The sequence below is a fragment of the Narcine bancroftii genome, chromosome 9 (assembly GCF_036971445.1).
Source record: "Narcine bancroftii isolate sNarBan1 chromosome 9, sNarBan1.hap1, whole genome shotgun sequence".
NCBI lineage: Eukaryota > Metazoa > Chordata > Chondrichthyes > Torpediniformes > Narcinidae > Narcine > Narcine bancroftii.
This window is the reverse complement of record NC_091477.1, coordinates 111,055,915-111,075,000: the sequence shown is the minus strand read 5'-3', so window position 1 is coordinate 111,075,000 and position 19,086 is coordinate 111,055,915. Positions and strand designations below refer to the sequence as shown.

At 43.5% G+C, this 19,086-nt stretch overlaps 2 protein-coding genes across 2 annotated transcripts in view; both read left to right on the top strand.

The window, feature by feature from the left end:
• Positions 1-1,435: 1,435 nt before the first annotated feature.
• On the top strand, positions 1,436-12,078 carry LOC138742637 (zinc finger protein 639-like). The gene is made up of 3 exons (XM_069897304.1): positions 1,436-1,710; positions 5,481-5,552; positions 6,369-12,078. Exons 1-3 carry the CDS (start codon positions 1,653-1,655, stop codon positions 7,523-7,525), a joined length of 1,287 nt encoding a protein of 428 aa, XP_069753405.1. The 5' UTR covers positions 1,436-1,652; the 3' UTR covers positions 7,526-12,078.
• Positions 12,079-16,337: 4,259 nt separating this feature from the next.
• rfc4 (replication factor C (activator 1) 4) overlaps positions 16,338-19,086 on the top strand; it is a 23,710-nt gene continuing 20,961 nt past the window's right edge. Inside the window, exon 1 of the mRNA XM_069897303.1 lies at positions 16,338-16,459. Within this exon, the coding sequence (XP_069753404.1) occupies positions 16,341-16,459 (119 nt within the window). The 5' untranslated portion in view covers positions 16,338-16,340. The remainder of the gene's footprint in view (positions 16,460-19,086) is intronic.

Sequence of the window (19,086 nt, the reverse complement as noted above, 5' to 3'; positions counted from 1 at the left end):
CAAATCCCCCCTTATTCTTGGTAACGTATAAAACTGAGAGTTTGGTACAAATAGACAGATGGCATATTAATATATATAAATATATAAAACCATATAACAATTTCTGTTTGGAAGCAGGCCATGTGAGCCCTTCTAGTCCACACTGATTTAAGTGAATTCCACTAGTCCCACCTCCCTGCTCCCTGCCCATAACTCTCCAACCCCCTCACATCCATGCACTCATCCAACCTCCTCTTAAATGACAAAATTGACCCTGCTGCAGCCACCTCTTCCGAAAGATCATTCCACTCCGCCTCCACTCTCTGAGTGAAGAAGCTTCCTCTCAAGTTACTTCTAAAGTTCTGCCCCCTAACCCTTAACTTACGACCCCTTGTTCCAATCTCTCCTACCCTCTAGTGGAAGAGCCTATTCACATCTACTCCCCTCATAATTTTATATACCTCTATCAAATCCCTTCAACCTTCGATGCTCCAGTGAATAAAGACCCAATCATTCTCTGTATTCTAGATACTGCAATCCAGGCAACATTTTAGTAAATATTCCAAACTTGACCTCACCAATGCCTTGAAAGGCTAAATTGTATACCTTTAAAAAAAAAGTACATATAGTTTAAGGAATTAAATTGAAAACATATAAAATTTGGGAACGATTTATGGATTTTTATGAATAAATCTTCCACCTTGCCCACCCTCTCAGTTAGAAATGATAAAAAATAGTCAATATGTTAATAATATATAGTAGAAGTAGGTGTTCTTTTTCTTCTTTCTTTTGGGGGGGGGGGGTTTGGGGAGAAAAACTTTTAAAATGTTGTCATTAAGTTTACTGTATTGCTCACTGACAAAAGACAAAGGAGGAAAAACTCAATACCCAACCCACCAATTTTCCCCTGCAACCGTGTCTGCCCGTCCCGCATCGGACTTGTCAGCCACCAACGAGCCTGCAGCTGACGTGGACATTTACCCCTCCATAAATCTTCGTCCGCGAAGCCAAGCCAAAGGAAAGGGAGGATTGAAATGGTAAATACAAATTTCATAAAAAAATCTCTTATTCTTCTCCACTTCAGGGAATAAAATCCTAAATGGTGACTCAGTTCCTGAAGTCCTGGCAACATCCCAGTAAATCTCTGCATTCTTTCCAATCCTATTGCTATCTTCCTGGTGGACAGGTGAGCCAAACTGCACACAGAGCTCCCAATTGGGCTTCACCCTTGGACCAAGACCATTCGTAACTGGTGTCCAATGTATCAAGCATTGCCATTGCCATGGAGAAAGTCGCATTGAGATGGCCAGGGACATGCAGCAATCCTAGAATGATGGCCATGGAGGTGCAGAGGCTCTCGACCTCTTTGCCCTGAGTTGGAAAATAGAGACGCTCCCTCCGGCGCCTGCGTGGGAGACCAAGCGGAAGGGAGGCTGACGTCATCGGGCTAGGGACCGTCTCTCTCGGTGAGCGCAAAGAGAGTGAGAGGCTCGGGGCCTTGGCCAGTGGGGGAGGCGGCGGCTGCTGCTCAGCGGCTGAAGCCGTCCGGAGCGCACGGAGCCGAGCCTCCAGGCTGCAAGGCCCCTGTGTGGAGCGGAGGGCGAGGCTCGGGGGGCTCGGGGCCGGGCAGAGGGCGAGGCTCGGGGGGCGCCGGGCCGGGCCGGGCCGTCAGGATGAGTGAACATGGCAAACGGAAGAGGAGAAAGAGTTTAAACCCCTCTCGTTACTCAGGTAGAGGCTGGAGGATGCACGGGGATGGGGGAAATAACCCCCCCCCGCTTCACAATGGGGGGGCGAAGGGCAGAACCCCTGTGGGGGGGGCAGAACCCCTGTGGGGGGGGAAGGGGCAGAACCCCTGTGGGGGGGAGGGGCAGAACCTCTGTGGGGGGGAGGGGCAGAACCCCTGTGGGGGGGGGCAGAACCCATGTGGGGGGGGCAGAACCCCTGTGGGGGGGAGGGGCAGAACCCCTGTGGGGGTGGAGGGGCAGAACCCCTGTGGGGGTGGAGGGGCAGAACCCCTGTGGGGGTGGAGGGGCAGAACCCCTGTGGGGGGGGGCAGAACCCCTGTGGGGGGGAGGGGCAGAACCCCTGTGGGGGTGGAGGGGCAGAACCCCTGTGGGGGGGGCAGAACCCCTGTGGGGGGGGGCAGAACCCCTGTGGGGGGGAGGGGCAGAACCCTTGTGGGGGGAGGGGCAGAACCCTTGTGGGGGGAGGGGCAGAACCCCTGTGGGGGGGAGTTGAGGGGCAGAACCTCTGTGGGGGGAAGGGGAAGAACCCCTGTGGGGGGGGGGCGAGGGGCAGAACCCCTGTGGGGGGGGAAGGGGCAGAACCCCTGTGGGGGGGGAAGGGGCAGAACCCCTGTGGTGGGGGGGTAGTTGAGGGGCAGAACCCCTGTGGGGGGTAGTTGAGGGGTAGAGCTCCCATGAGGGCAGAACCCCTGTGGAGGGGGGTAGTTAAGGGGCAGAGTCCCCGTGGGGGCGGGGAAGAGGTTGAGGGGCAGAGCCCCCGTAAGGGGGGGGAAGAAGTGAGGGGCAGAGCTTCTGTGAGGTGGGGGGGAGGGGGAAGGATAAGGTTGTGGGACAGAGCATGCAAGGGTGGTGGGATGTGTAGAACAGGGAGAGAGTGGTGGATGGATTTGCAATGTGTGCCAAGTATGCGGATGGGTATGAACCCTTCGTGGGGTTGAGGGTAGAAGAGCCTGAGGTTTGAGTCTGAGCTGAAAGTGAGTATTGGCAAACTGTCCAGAAGTAGAGATGAGTGGTGGAGGAGCAGGTAGGATGTGGCAGCATCCCAGGAGATAGAGCAGGATGCATAGGAGATGGGGAACCAGAGATGATCAATCATGACTCAATGTTTTATTATATTTCGCCCTGTTTCCTAGCTTTCACAACTGTGCAATGAGCTCTGAATTTGAGCTGCATCTCCCTATCGTTATCAAACCCAAGTAACAAACTTTATTTTTTGTATTGTTTCACCCCTTGTGTGTATATTTGTGTCAGCTGTAGTTCTGTTGGTAGAATCTTTTTGAGAAGATACCAGTTCAAATGCATAAAGGAAGGTACTCAGCAAAGTGATCTCCCAGTCTGCACCCAGGCTCTCTGATGTATCAACTTCTCTCTGTCCACATGAGTGACAGAGACCTCCAAGTAGCCATCCATTCTCGAATGTCTGTCTATGGTCTCATGTACTATCCCACCAAGACCACCTGTATATTGGAAGAACAACACCTGATTTTCCGTCTGGGCACTCTCTATCGGGATAGCATTATCATTTACTTTTACTCTTGCTTCTGCTAACTTGCTCTCCTTTACCTCCTCTCTTCCCTTCCTCTCCCCTGTTATCTCTCCACCCCCTTCCATCACTATTCACAGAGCCATCCCTCCTCCCCTTGCTTGTTGCTGTACTCTCCCTCTCTTCTTCACCTATTACCTCCTGCCCTTGTGACCATACTTCCTCCCCCCCCCCTTACCTTTTTATTCGGGCAACGGCCCACATTTTTCCATACTTTGAGCTTCAGTCCAAAACGTCGGTTATGTACTTTTATCTTTGCTATATAAAGGACACTGTTACTGCTGAGTTTCTCCAGCATTGTGTTTTTACTTCAACCCCGGTGTCTGCAGACTTTCATGTTTTACTTCAAAAATTGCTGCAATGTTTATGATATCATTGTATGTTCTGAAAGGAATATGAAGGGCATTATTCTTTCTTTCCTTGAATATATCTATGATAGGTGGTCTTAACTGGACCATGAGAAACTAGGTCATATGAATCAGACTTTTGAGCAAACTTTACCTTTCAGTAAGATCGTGACTGATTGTATGGTGGAGTGTACCCTTCCCCCCCCAACCCCCCCCCCCCCCCCTTTCTGGGTAAAGAATCCCACAGTCATAGATCTTTGAGAGGAATTATTTTTTGCCATACTTAAATGGGTAACCCCTTATTCTGAAACGATGTGCCCTAGTTCTAGATACCCCAGTAAGGAAATGTTCTCTCAGGATCCATCCCAACAGTCTCCTTCAAAATATAATTTTCAATCCAATCAGCAAAAGGCAGTATATTTTTTAAATAGCGAAAGATGAAGTATTGTTGATGTTCAGAGGGATCTAGGAATCGTTTTGCGCCTCAGTGAACACCAACAGACAGGCACAACATCAGTTAGGAAAGCAAATGGATTGTCCTTTTATTATGAGAGAATTTGAGTACAGGAGTGAAAATGGTTTGGAGCAAAGAATTTTTTTGACAATTCCTGTCTGTGCTAACTCCCTGAAAACGTAATCAGTTATCCCCACATGCATGTTCTTTTCTCTTTGAATCTTCAAATCTAATTTTTTCCAGAACTTCTTTTATAAACAAACTTGATTTTTTTTTAAACTTCAACCTCGGTGTCTACAGATTTTAATAGATCTCTCTAAAAATATTCTTGCCTTGTGAGTTTATATTAGTGGCTTCTGGTTATTATCAGAGATAATTATGATATGAGAGTTTATTGTCATTAGACAAGTATAATTTACAGATGTAGCAAATTTCTTGTGTTCTGCGATCAATTTTCCCTAATTTTTATCAAAATCTTGATCTCTCGTTCACTTTGATTTCTAATGGAGTTAGTTTTCCTTGACATTTCAAGTTCAAATGCTTAAAACTAAGAATCATAACTGGCAAAATAATGATTTTTAAAATTGATTTAGTACTGTTTCTCTGCTTTTTGTACACAGTCAACCTAGCGATTTCACGACAGGCACGACATACAAAGCACGTTGTACTTGAAAGGAGGCCAGATAGATATTAATGAAAGTTGCATTACTTGAACTTGTATGTTATCTTGCATGAAGCACAAAATCAATGATGCACATAATAGAAAGGCAGACTATTTATTAAATGATAATATTTACTTGATGTTGATTTCAAAAGGATCCAGGACTCCTTGTATCCAAGTCTCCAAAGGTCAATAAAACTGCAGATGCTGAAAGTCTGAAATAAAAATAAAAAATTCTGGGAACACCCATCATTTTTAGGTCAAATATCCTCCAGACATGAAATGTTATGCTTGGGTTCTCTTTTCACAGATTCTGAATGTTTCCAGCATATCCTGTTTTTATATCTCTGAAGGCCAACAAAAGCAGGCAATTAGGAGGGCGATCTGTATTTAAAAGTTTGATTACAATTAAATAGGGCCTAGTTGAGATTGGAGTGCAGCTTTAGTCTTGCATAAGAAAAGGGGAACCTGGTGTTGAGTGGGAGTTCGCTTAACTGGTTGCAGGGATGGTGGGTTTGTTGTATGAGCAAAGATTGCGTGAACTGATACTGTATTCGATTTTCAAAGAATAAGAGTTTATTTTGTTAAAATCAAGGGTTTGACAAGTTGACTGCAGGGAGAATGTTTCCCTTGACTTAGAATTTTAGGACCAAAGTTTCAGAATTGAGTAGACTGAAATGAAGAGAAATGTCTTTGCTGAGTGAAGTTCTTTAGATTCATTCTCAAGATATTATTGTCTCTTATGCAGGGTCTGATTCCACAGTTGAAGATGAAGGGGAAAGCAGTCCTGAACATTGGACTAATTCAAACGATTCACAAGGTAGGATAAAATTGTTAACGAAGAATATTTCCTCTTGTGAGTATTGTCTTTCCATGAGATGAAGTTTTGCACTCACTCGTTATTCTGATTTGTATTTTTTATCATTGTGGAAGGAAAAGCAAAACTGGGTGTTTCTTAATTACAACAACCTTGGAAAGAGAACCCTATAAGCCAGAGAAACCTGAGAGAGTTTTTACTTTCTTTCCTTGCTCCCTTTACCTTACTTTTCTCATAAAATTCTCGCTTTGTGTCAGTGCGTCATGCTGGGGCATATTTCAAAACTTGTGGCAGATGTACATCCTTTCTTGCATTGGTTGGATTAGGTTTTAATTTACTGCCCAGATATATAAATGTCCTCGATAATCTGTTTTAGAGGGGTGACACAATGGCAGGCCCACAATGTTAGCAATCTTGATCTTAAATGAAGTTTGCATACTCTCCTGTGGATCTCCTCCAAGTGCTCCACATGCCAAAGCCATATAAATTGGTAGATTAATTGGCCACTCTAAATTGCTCCAAGGTGAGTGGTAAATTAACAGGTAAGTTGATGGGTCTATGGGAATAATAAAGTGAGACGGCTCAATGTGTGGGTGCTCAATGATCGGTGTGGACACCGCTTCCGTGCTGTGGCTCTTCGCCTCTAGAAGCCAGGCAGTTTTCACATTCATTGTCTTTGTGCTACTTTACCAAGATTGCCAGATACTTTGTGGTGGCTGGGGGAAACGGATTTTGTTTTCTGATCATTTGAAGAGGAAAAATAGATAGATTTTATGAAATAAATTCTTATACATGAAATGTTTCCTGTTTGCCTTTCAGACTTGTATATGACAGTGAGGCCAGTAAACGCAGTTTTGAAAACAACTAACAAGAGGCAGTGCGGAATTGAAAACTGGAGTCTTTTTCATGACCAAGATGTAAAATTTAACACCTATCATCCTGAACAGAATATTTCCTTCTCTAATAGACACCAAGATGATGCAACAGAAAGTTCCGTTAGTGATGGTTCTGAGAGACAGGTCAAATCTCCCTGCATGGGAATTCTTTACCAACACAAGTGGCCGCTGCGAAAACCCTCCTGCGATGGACTGTACAGCTGTGAGCGTTGTGACTTTAACACAAAGTACCCCTTGGAGCTGAAGCAACATGTCATTCTCAGGCACACCGATACTCTAACTAACATCTGCCCGGTCTGCAAGCGAGAATTCCTAACTTGTACTCTGCTCCATAAGCACTTGCAGGCCCACGAAACAGAAGACCCAAGTGCTTGTCAGCTGTGCACCCACAGTGCTGAAAACCCAAAGGAGCTTGGTTTGCATGTGGCAGATGCCCACATCAGTGAGTCTTTGTACTGGTGTGAGCAGTGCGATATTCATTTCTGCAGTACCAGCGATCTTCATCTTCATCTGCAGCAACATGACGGTGATGAGGAGTATCTCTGCCAGTTCTGCGAGTATGGCACAGATGATGCTGCTGAGCTGCATGCCCATGTCCTTGCTGAACATGCATACAGCCTCATGGAGATGAATGATACCTCTGAAGATGGACTTCACGGATCAGCAGGTTTTCTCAGTAAAGTGAGCTTTGATCGGGAGCGAAATTTCTTTGTCTGCCAGTCTTGTGGTTACAGGAGCCGGTTGTATGCCAACGTCAACAGGCATGTAGCAATTGAACATGCCCGGTTCTTTCCCTACGTGTGTGATGATTGCGGCAAAGGGTTTTGCAACACAGCTGAATATGACAAACATTTGAATTTGCACACATCTCAGGAGATCTACTTGTGTCAGTACTGCGATTACTCGACTGAGCAAATCACGAACCTTCATGCACACATAGACATGGGTCACACTGCTGCTCTACCCTACAAATGTGAGATGTGCATGTTGAGATTTGCAAGGAACAGTGAGCTCATGTGGCACCTAGCTAAACACAAGCAGAACAATGAACTGCTATGGTATCAGGTTTATGATAATTAAACATCTTTCAAACTTGGAATCTTGGTTGTAATTGTAGAATTTCGAACAAAAAGCTGAGAAACGCAATGAGCTTTTGCTTTAGGATTGGGAGAATACTCCACTGGAAAAATGTGTAGTCTTCACAAGCCCCTCTGCTATCTGGGAATATGTCTCCTGTGTTTCACTCTGTGCACCAAGCTAGCTTATTTGGTCAGCTTCCTGGGTGACTTGGTTGAAAGGTGTGCAGCATTTTTAGTTACGGTGATTGTAGCATGGTGTGTGAAGGTTAAGCTCATAAACAGGAGATCAGTCCAAGTATGAAGACCTCACAAATGTGAACATTTTAACATTGTGGTAGCCATATATGGAGTCTTTGTTCTTGTATCTTGAAAAAGTAGAAACAGCTAGGGCTAATCGGGCGGGATACCATTTCCACTATGTTTGTTTTCACTATTTTCCTCAAATTCATTAAATGCAGCATTTTAGTGGGAGCTTATCATTTTACTTTAAATTGTATTTTCTTTTTTATTTTTGAGTGGAAATGCTGTTGAGTTATGCCAAAAAGTAGCATTTTTAACGTGTTGCTTTGTTGCCTACAGGTGCTCCTCAACTTAAGATGTGGTTGTGTTCTGCCAACACATCGTAAGTTGAAAAAGAATACCCCGCCTACCATTTTTTATAATAAAATTTTGAATATTTTTATTTGACTCCCAAAAAACATTAACGTACACAGCTGAAAGCACACTGGGCATGAAGAACTAAAATTAATTGCTGGATGCTAAAGTGACAGGGTCATCAATTTCACTCGAGAACAGTGTTGGCATTTTTTGACGTGATGGGTTATTTACAGTGCCAGAGACTGATAACATGATTGAGTCGGCTTTGCCTGAGAATATGCTGAGCAATACACTCGTGTGATGCTGCCATTGCCCAGCATCGCAAGAGAGTAGCGTACCGCATATCGCAAGTGTGGGGACAGTTTGGAATATAAATTAAAAGTACGGATTTGAACTATCATAAGTTCAAAAAATTAAGACGGACCATCGTAAGTAGGGGAGCACCTGTAAGTTCTAAGCAATTAATTGATTTTAAAAGTGGACAGAATAATTTACTAGTTGTAATGTTGTACACAAGTTGCTATTTAGTAAATTGCTGTACTCAAAATCATGTAAAACCTGCCTATTATAGTATTATACCACGCACCATCTTAATTCTAAAAACTGTCTCAAAGGCCCACAAATGGAACCAATTAGCAGAAGCTCCAATAGTGATAACTTGTCCTGTGGCTGTGGTCATTGTGTGGGCGCTATTGACTTGCAGTAATTTTTAAATGAGCACCAAAGATTGCCAAAAATGAATTTTGGCTAATCCTAATCTGCTCTTGTCTTTTTTGCTTTAATACTAACTTGGCAGTATTGTGGCTTTTAAATGAGCACAATTGGCCATAGAGTCCAGGCCGACCTTCCTGTGACATCATGGGGTCTCTTCAGGTTATTTGCACAGTTCTGTTTTTCCATTGGTCTCGATTTGGGTAAATTGATTGTCTGCAACGTGGGGTTGTTGTATTGGTGAGAAGGGAATAGGTGTGGCAAATACAAGATTAAATGAAAGAAATGAACAGACAGATCATGGAGTAGTTTTGTTGGTGCTTTTCACAGTATACCCTACCATCCTAACCGAAATTAGCAAACAAGCTATTTGAGGAGGATTTTGCATAAATTTGGTAGGATCATGGTACAGTACTACATTTAAATCCACTGGCAATATAAACATCCAAAGAGGGATAACATAAGTTGTATTGCCCTATTTCAGAAAAAAAACTTATTATTCAGTTCCAAAAGTTCAATTTTTTTTTTCCTGTTTAGCCACAAAGTTTTGTAATGATATTCTACCCTTTATTCTGTAGGAAGCTTGGAAATAGTTTTTCTGCAAGTACAAAGCTATGACGTTTTATGTTCTTTATCAGCCATGTAGGGTTGCATCACGAAGTGTGAAGTTATTTTGCCAAAGACCATCTTTGTAGCTCGTGATCTGCCATTTAAAGAGTAGGAATAGAATGCAATCTTGTTTGGTACATTTCCAAACTTTCTTTACCCACTTCATCAGTTTTACTACTATATATAAAAAAAATTATGCAATGTGAAACCTTGTTATTTTTTTAATCCAAAAATAATAAAAATCATTGCTAGTGGAGGGAAATACTTTGTATTTTGTAAAGAGTAAAAGATAAATTAAACTGTAGGGCCAATGAATTGCATTTTCCCTCTTTGTGTGCCCCATTTGGTGTAAACGGTGCTTCCTAAACAAAATTCAGGTTGTCAGAGTGTATCTTCACTGTGGATGCAATGGTAATATACTCTGAATATGAAATGCCAAGAATATCTTCCTCTAAAGACTTCATTTTGGGTTCACCAGAGCATTTACACGTGTTTTCTGACTATATTCTATAATTTGCAGAGTCATTTTGTTATTAATTTTGATGGAATTTAGTTCAAGGACTGCAATGTTGAAAAATGGACCTTGTATCACTGTTTATAAAGTGGTGTGGGGAACATTTTACTCTCTTCCTCTAAACTGTATGGTGATATAATTAACTAACAGTTGTGTCACTGGTGGAGTGAATGATATCACCGTTGTAATAAACATTACCAGCTCATTTGGAGATTTTAGTAACTGATTCGTTGTGATGAAGCTGTTATACACAACTGGTCTTTAGATTCTTTTCATAAATATGGGAAAGTGACTTACTCAGAGATTTGGTGTCATGTACCACACAATTGTGTACGTAATTGAAAAATTGGACATGGGAAGTTAGTTTTCATCAAAATATGGAATAAAAAACCATAAACTAATTAAAAAATCTATTTTTTAAATACGTTACAAAGAGCCTATCCAGTTCCTTGGCTTCAGGTACAGTTGGGCAGAAGCTCTAAGCAGATTAGCCATTCAAAATGATGTTCTTGTGTGGTTTCACTTGGATGTGGTTCTTTTTTAATTACGTTAATCAATTTAGAAGTTTTATATTTAGTGAGGAAATGTTTGAAAACTTCAATAATGCCAATAGAAAGATATTCTTTGCACTGACGCCATCTATAATGTGAAAAGAAAACAAGTATATGAGTAGCGCAGCAGTTAACACAATGCCTTTGCAGCGCCAGTGATCGGGACCAGGGTTCGAATCCTACGTTGTCTGTTTTCCCTGGAGGCTCTGGTTTCCTCCCACTGTTTGAAACGTATCGGGGATGCAGGTTAATTGTGTGCTAATTGGGCAGGACAGACTTGTGGGTCAAAATAGCCTGTCACTGTGCTGTATATCGACATTTTTTCTAAAAATTAAATATGTTTTTCATTTGAGTTCCTCCAACAGTTTGCTTTTTTTGCTCTAGATTCCAGCATCCACTGTCTCTTATGTCTCTGATAAATTTGAGTTATTTTCTGATTCAGATTTGTCAGAGTACATGCAGGCAAAGCAGAATTGCCACTTATTGGCAGTGCAAAAAAACTGACTCAATGTACACCTGTAAACAAGTAAGAAATGTAAACAAACTGCAATGCACAGGGGGAAAAAATCAAGAAAGTGCAAAAGTAATGAGTCCCTGATTGAGTTTGTGGTTGAGTCTGATGGTGAAGGGGTAGCAGCTGGTGGTGTATCTTGTGGCACCTAGTCTTGCGCAGTATGGCATTGTCTACATCAACTTAATCATTGCAAATTCAGTTCAAAATCTGACTTGCATTAGTTAACAGAACCAATGAAGATGACAAGAATGTTTTTTTTTTATTTGCCTTGATAAATGACATTTTAGATGGGTTAAAAAAATTAAGACTCTGAAAATGAAAGAAATTCAAATTGTACACTTGTGAAATACTCCATTGATCTTGAATTTTATCTTGTAGTTAAAGCTGAACAACCTCACAGATATGATTTCAATTTGGATTAAATTGTTAGTATAGCTTCCGCAGTTGTAACCTTTGCAATCCATCTTGGAGAAAAATTACTGGAATTCACAAACTCGTAGATATATGCAAAGCTTCATGTGAGGTAGTGATTGATTGTAGATTGACATGCATCCGTATTGAATCCTATTTACTTTTTGAGGAAGAGTGCAAAGTTGTAGCAGAAATAATGTCATATTTTAATGAAGGAAGAGATACAAATGCTGCCAACTTGGTTGATTTTTTTTTTCCCTTTTGTTGCTCTTTCATTAATTTAAGTGATTTATGCTCTTGCAGCCACATTATGCAAAATGTAAATCTGAATTCTGTGGAAAAGTAACAACTGCCTTACACCATCAAAGTATAAAAAAACTGAAACATGTCAGATAACTTGTATATGTGATATGACTTGACAGAGTTTGCAAATATTTGGGACGTATCTTGTAATTATGTATTTTTGTACACCTGTTTTTGATTGTGTTTAAATAATAAAGCATGTAAAATACTGTATCATTGCAAAGTAATCTATCAAAGTGGTGGAATAGGTATTTTCAATGTGAGCAGGAATTAATGCTGTACCTATTGTGAAAGCTATATTGTAATTGTATTATAAGATTGTGGTATTAAAAGCTGCACTTTGATGTGTTTGTTTTTAATTAATCAATTTAGTTCTACATTGTAGTAAGCAAATATTTGAAAATGATAACTGTACCATTCAAATGCTTTAACTCTAAAGTGCTCCACAGAAGCCCCATCAAAGAAAATTTGACCAAAATACATTGGCTATTAGGGAAGCTGACTTGGGTAAAAAGGTGTATTTTTGACAGGTTCAGAGAGCTGAAAAGTGATAATTACCATTTTGTTTTGCGATGTTGGCAAGAGACAAATGGATATTGTTCAGGACACAGAAGAAAAGTCGTCATCTTTGAAATAGCTAGCTGAGAAAGCAATGATTTAATGACACTTGGGGAAAAAATGTACCCTTTGACAATGCAGGTTCCCTGAGTATTGGAGTCAACACGGATCAATGTGCAAAATGGGAAATTATCAAATTCTGAGGCTTGAATGCTGCCAGCTCAAGTAGGACTAAAGCACAAAGCTGAGATGCACTTGTTGGTCCATGTGCCGATAGAATAAACAGGATTAGAATCCAAAGTTCATAAGCTGCCCATGTTCTAGTGCAGTTGTAAAGAATAATAGCATGGGCAGAAAGTGAGGGTTGGGGTTAGCACTTGTTTTTTTGGGGGGAGGGTGGGGTGGAGGGGGAGGGGTGGTGGGGGTGGGAGGGGGAGGGGGGGGTGGGGGTGGGAGGGGGAGGGGGGGTGGGGGTGGGAGGGGGAGGGGGGGGTGGGGGTGGGAGGGGGAGGGGGGGGTGGGGGTGGGAGGGGGAGGGGGGGGTGGGGGTGGGAGGGGGAGGGGGGGTGGGGGTGGGAGGGGGAGGGGGGGTGGGGGTGGGAGGGGGAGGTGGGGGTGGGAGGGGGAGGGGGGGTGGGGGTGGGAGGGGGAGGGGGGGGTGGGGGTGGGAGGGGGAGGGGGGGTGGGGGTGGGAGGGGGTGGGAGGGGGAGGGGGGGTGGGAGGGGGAGGGGGGGTGGGGGTGGGAGGGGGAGGGGGGGTGGGGGTGGGAGGGGGAGGGGGGGTGGGGGTGGGAGGGGGAGGGGGGGTGGGGGTGGGAGGGGGAGGGGGGGTGGGGGTGGGAGGGGGAGGGGGGGGGTGGGGGTGGGAGGGGGTGGTGGGGGTGGGAGGGGGAGGGGTGGTGGTGGGGGTGGGAGGGGGAGGGGGGGGTGGGGGTGGGAGGGGGAGGGGGGGGTGGGGGTGGGAGGGGGTGGTGGGGGTGGGAGGGGGAGGGGGTGGTGGGGGTGGGAGGGGGAGGGGGTGGTGGGGGTGGGAGGGGGAGGGGGTGGTGGGGTGGGAGGGGGAGGGGGTGGTGGGGGTGGAGGGGGAGGGGGTGGTGGGGGAAGCACTTGTTTTTTTTGGGGGGTGGGGGGAAGCACTTGTTTTTTTTGGGGGTGGGGAAGCACGTTTTTTTGGGGGTGGGGGGAAGCACTTGTTTTTTTTGGGGGGTGGGGGGAAGCACGTTTTTTTTGGGGGGTGGGGGAAGCACTTGTTTTTTTTGGGGGGTGGGGGGAAGCACGTTTTTTTTGGGGGGTGGGGGAAGCACTTGTTTTTTTTGGGGGGTGGGGGGAAGCACTTGTTTTTTTTTGGGGGGTGGGGAAGCACGTTTTTTTTGGGGGGTGGGGGGAAGCACTTGTTTTTTTTGGGGGGTGGGGAAGCACGTTTTTTTTGGGGGGTGGGGGGAAGCACTTGTTTTTTTTGGGGGGTGGGGGGAAGCACGTTTTTTTTGGGGGGTGGGGGAAGCACTTGTTTTTTTTGGGGGGTGGGGGGAAGCACGTTTTTTTTGGGGGGTGGGGGAAGCACTTGTTTTTTTTGGGGGGTGGGGGGAAGTACTTGTTTTTTTTGAGGAGTGAGGGGAAGCACTTGTTTTTTTGGGGGGAGGGTGGGGTGGAGGGGGAGGGGTGGTGGGGGGAAGCACTGTTGTTTTTTTTGGGGGGGGGCAGCATCAGTGAGTGAGAGCGGATTGACACTGTTTATGGGCCCAGGGGTGTATAAATGGCTTAATAGGTCCTGGAGGCTGGTCAGTGAATGCTTGGGCTGCTACTGTTTGAGGTCTGGAGGTGTTTTAACTGCATCATCGATACTGGAGACAGGACCCAGTGAATGTTTGGCGCAGGGACCCTGTTTCTGGGGTCGTTGGGGACGGGATCAGGGAATGCCTGGCAGGATGGCATTATTTATGAGGTCAGGTGTTTCAAGTGGCATAATTGGAGTGAAATGGGCGCTGCTGGTGGGGCAAGGGGGTGTTTTAGTTGGCAGAATTTTGAAGGGAATAACTACATCTTCAGATACTAAAATTGTGATATATTTTTAAAGTGCAACATCTTTAAAGCCACGTAACATGTTGCCTCAGCAATATATTTTTCTGGATTTTGGGGGATAGAAAAAATACCCACCAACCCAAAAACTACAATTGATCCTTCTTCAAAATATTGTGCCCACCTGGTTCAAACAGGCCTCCATCATACCCGGTCGGTGCCCAAGAAGAGTGCTGTAACCTGCCGTCGCAACTATCAGCCAGTAGCACTTCCATCAACGGTGTTTAGAAAGGCTGGTGGTGAAGCGTATCATGATTAGCGACATGGATCCATTCCAGTTCGCCTAATGTAGAAACAGATTGACCGTTTCACTTTATCGGCATTTAACACCAACATCCCCTCAAAACTGATCAGCAAACTCCAAGAGCAGGGAGTTAACAACCCCACTGTGTAATCGGATCTTGGATTTTCTCACCTCCAGACCACAATCAGTGAAGATTAGCAAGAACTTCACCACAATCTCCATCAGTACTGGAGCACCATAGGGATGTGTTCTTAGCCCCCTGCTCTACTCACCTTACACCTACAACTGTGCAGCTCGTATCAACAATAACACAACCTACAAATTTGCCAAAAGTAGTTGGTGTATAAAGGAAGGGGATGAGTCGGCATGCAGGATGGAGATTGAAAACTTGGCTGAATGATGCATCAACAACAACTTTGCACTCAATGTCACCAAAAAGAAGCAGCTAATTGTTGTCTTCAGGAAAGAAAAGCCAGAGGTATACAATCCAGTGATCATTGGGAGATCAGAAGTGGAGAGGGTGAGCAAATTTAGGTTCTTGTTCACACCAATGACATCGTGAAAAAAGCACCTCTACTTTCTCAGGAGTTTGCAAAGGCTTAGTATGACAGCAGAAACCCTGGCAAATTTCTACAGAGGTGTGGTGGAAAGTGTGCTGACTGGCTGCATCACAGTCTGGTCTGGGAACACCATTACCCCAGAGCGTAAAGCCCTCCAAAAGGTAATGAACACAGCCAAGGACATCACAGGCAAAACCCTCCCCACTATTGAGTACATCTATAGGGAATGCTGCCAACAGAGGGCAGCACCAATCATCGAAGACTCACACCACCCAGCACATGCTCTGCTAATGTGCCGCCATCAGGAAAGAGGTATCGGTGCCACCTGATTCAGGAACAGCTGCTATCCCTTCACCACAGGTTCCTTAATGACAAACTCAGTCAGGGACTCATTTAAGGATACTTACATGTGCATGTATTATTTTACTTTTGTTCTCACTGTATTACACAGTCAGTTTGTTTACATTCTTTATGTTTACTGTTCTTTTATATGTTTATGCTGTGTACATTTTACTTTTTGGACTACCAATTAGTGGTAATTCTGCCATGTCCGCAGGAAAAATAATCTCAGGGTTGTATGTGATGTCATGCACTAAATCTTAAATACAGGCAGATTTCCACTGCACTACTGCAGTTTTCCATTATACATAAGAAGATGAATTGTTCTACAAACTGAAGTGTCGAAACTCCCAAATGGCTAATTGCTGAATAGAGTTGGCAAGGGGCCTTCAGACTGTAACTTGAAGGGAATGAAGAAATGGGAAAATGTGGAACAAAGTTCAAAATAGAATGTACATCATTGGCGCAAAAAAAAATGCCTTTCTTTTCTGCGGGATATCTCCACATCCTCCTTGTTTATTTATTTATTTAATGTGAGGTATGATTGCTGTTTTATCGGAAAATACAGCAGCCGAATTGTTCAGTTAACTGACCAGTTGAAATTATTTTTGATTTTGCTCAGGCGCTAGATGTACATCTGTGTTATTGTTTAAAGGATCGTTAATTTTTCATTCAAATCTTATTTTTTAATGTGTCAAAAAATTGAAATTGGTTTTGTTGTGTTTGGATCAGGGTACTCATGTTGTTGTGCTGTTGCATTTTTTAATGCCTCTAAATTTCTTGAAAAATAGAAATCTAATCCATTGTGATTTTTGTTTAAAGGTTAAAGATGCAATCCTTTCTAAAAGGAGCTGGTGGGAGCAGCACTAAGCCAATGAGAGATAAAAACACAGCAGGGACCAGTGGCGAGAACAAGAAGCAAAGACCTGTTCCATGGGTGGAGAAATAGTAAGAAACTAACCACAGATGATGCTTTTTGTGATGTGCACACATGGCAATGAGTGCTCCTTTCTGTCAATTGTACATACTCAGTAAAAATTAGCACTTTATGGTATGTAATCATGGGTGCGTTTTTATCCAGAGCAGAGCATAAAAAGGTCCTTTGGCTCATGATTCCTGTACCATTCATAATGCTAGTTTAAACTGTATCAGAATTTATCCAGAGCAGAGCAGAGCATAAAAAGGTCCTTTGGCTCACGATTCCTGTACTATTCATAATGCTAGTTTAAACTGTATCAGAATTTATCCAGAGCAGAGCATAAAAAGGTCCTTTGGCTCACGATTCCTGTACCATTCATAATGCTAGTTTAAACTGTATCAGAATTTATCCAGAGCAGAGCATAAAAAGGTCCTTTGGCTCACGATTCCTGTACCATTCATAATGCTAGTTTAAACTGTATCAGAATTTATCCAAGCAAAAGATATTTTCCTTTTCGAAAAATACAAAGACAAATATGGAAAACCAAACAAAAGGAAAGGATGTAGATGTCCTGGATGGAGTGAAGGCTGGTGCCTGTGATGTCGCTGGCCAAGTTAACACCCCTCTGGAATTTTTTCTTGTCCTGAGCATTGTCACCTCTGTACCAGACAGAATGCTGTCTACAGTCCACATAACAAATCTCAAACTCCTCATAAAGTATAGCTGCTGGCGAGCCTTCTTTGTCATTGCATTGACATGGAGGCTCCAGGACATATCCTCAGAGATGTCAACACCCAGAAATTTGAAGTCCTTGACGCTCTGTAGATGGTTCATATCCCTCCACCTCTGAGCTGTTCATCTTCCTGTCTAACTGCATCTTACATTGTGCTTCCCCACCTCCTCTGGCAGCATATTCCAGGTACTTCCACTCTATGTATTAAAAAAACTTGCCTTGCAAATTTGCTTTAAATTTATTCCCTCTAGTGTTTGATATTTCTGCCCTGAGAAAAGCACTTTAATAATCTTAGGGCAGCATATTTGGTGTAGCAGTTAGTGCAACACCTTTACAGAGCCAGCAATTGGGATCAGGCCGGGGTTTCAAATCCCATGCTGTCTAAGGAGTTTGTATGTCCTCCCTGTGTCTGCAAGGGTTTTCTCTGGGGCTCTAATTTTCCTTCCACCTTTAAAAAACATACCAGAGTGTAGGTTAATGGGGTGTAATTTGGATGGCACGGACTCATAGTGCCGAATTGGCCCTGTTACAGTGCTGGATGTCTAATTTTTAAAAAAATTTAAATCTACTATAGCTATGGCACTCATACTTTTATTTAATTCTATCAGTCACTCCTCTGACTCTCCAGAGAAAACAATTCAAATTTATCCAACTACTTGTAGTTAATAGTCTCATCCAGGCCATATCCTGTTGAACCTCTTTTGCACTCCTAAAGCTTCCACATCCTTCCTGTCACATAGCAACCAGAACTGCACACAAATACTCTAAATGCAGCCTCACCAAAATTTCAATGTGACATCCTCAACTGATATACCTTTCACCTTCTTTACCAGCCAATCTGCTTTTGTGGAAATATTAATGAGCTATGTGCTAGCATCTTAACCTCACTGTCTAAGAGTTCTGCCATTTACTGTAAATTTTCCTCTTGCATTTGACCTTTCAAAGTGCAACACCTCACACTTGCCTGAATTAAACCATATCTGCCATTTTTCCATGCATATTTCCAACTGATCTATATCCTTTGATAACCTTTCTCGCTATTCACAATTCCGCCAATTTTTATGTCACCTGCAAACACCGCTATATTGCAATGCATATTTTAATATATATATATTATACACCAATCACAAATATAAACCCTGCTGAACACCCACAGGCCACAAACCTCCAGTCAGAATTACATCCCTCTACCACTTCTAAGGACAAGCCACATTTGAATTGAATCCACCAAGTATCCATGGATCCCATATGTCATAGTATAATAGTTGAGCTTACCATGGGGCACCTTTTGAAATATTTCTCTAAAGGCTATGTAAATAATGTTGGATCTGGAGATATGTTGTCCTGAAGGTTCAGAAGTCAATAGCGAGGCGCAAATCCTGCGGTTACAGCTGTTTTATTAAATGTTCGTCATGGTACAGATCAGACAGGATCAGGCAAATAACAGAGGAACCCAAGCGCCTGCTGTGGCTTCTTCCCGGTTCTGATGAGGGATTTTTGACCCAAAGTGTTGACTCTATTGTCTTAAAGAACAGTTGCTAGATTTGTAGAGTTTAGTATATTGTCAGTTGGATGACTGAAGTGTGAAGATAAATAAGCAAGAGGCAAGAATTTAAATCAATTTACAGGGCTGGAGAAGATAACAGGGAGAACGAGAGAGGAGGTGGTGGACACAAGTACACACATTTTAATATGTATTTGGGTGAGCAATTAAATTGTCAAACCAGTGAGGGCACTGGACCAATAACACTCCTGTTCGGCTCCGAATCATGGGTCCTCTACCGGCATCACCTACGGCTCCTAGAACCCTTCCACCAGCGTTGTCTCCGCTCTATCCTCAACATTCATTGGAGCGCTTTCATCCCTAACGTCGAAGTACTCGAGATGGCAGAGGTCGACAGAATCGAGTCCACGCTGCTGAAG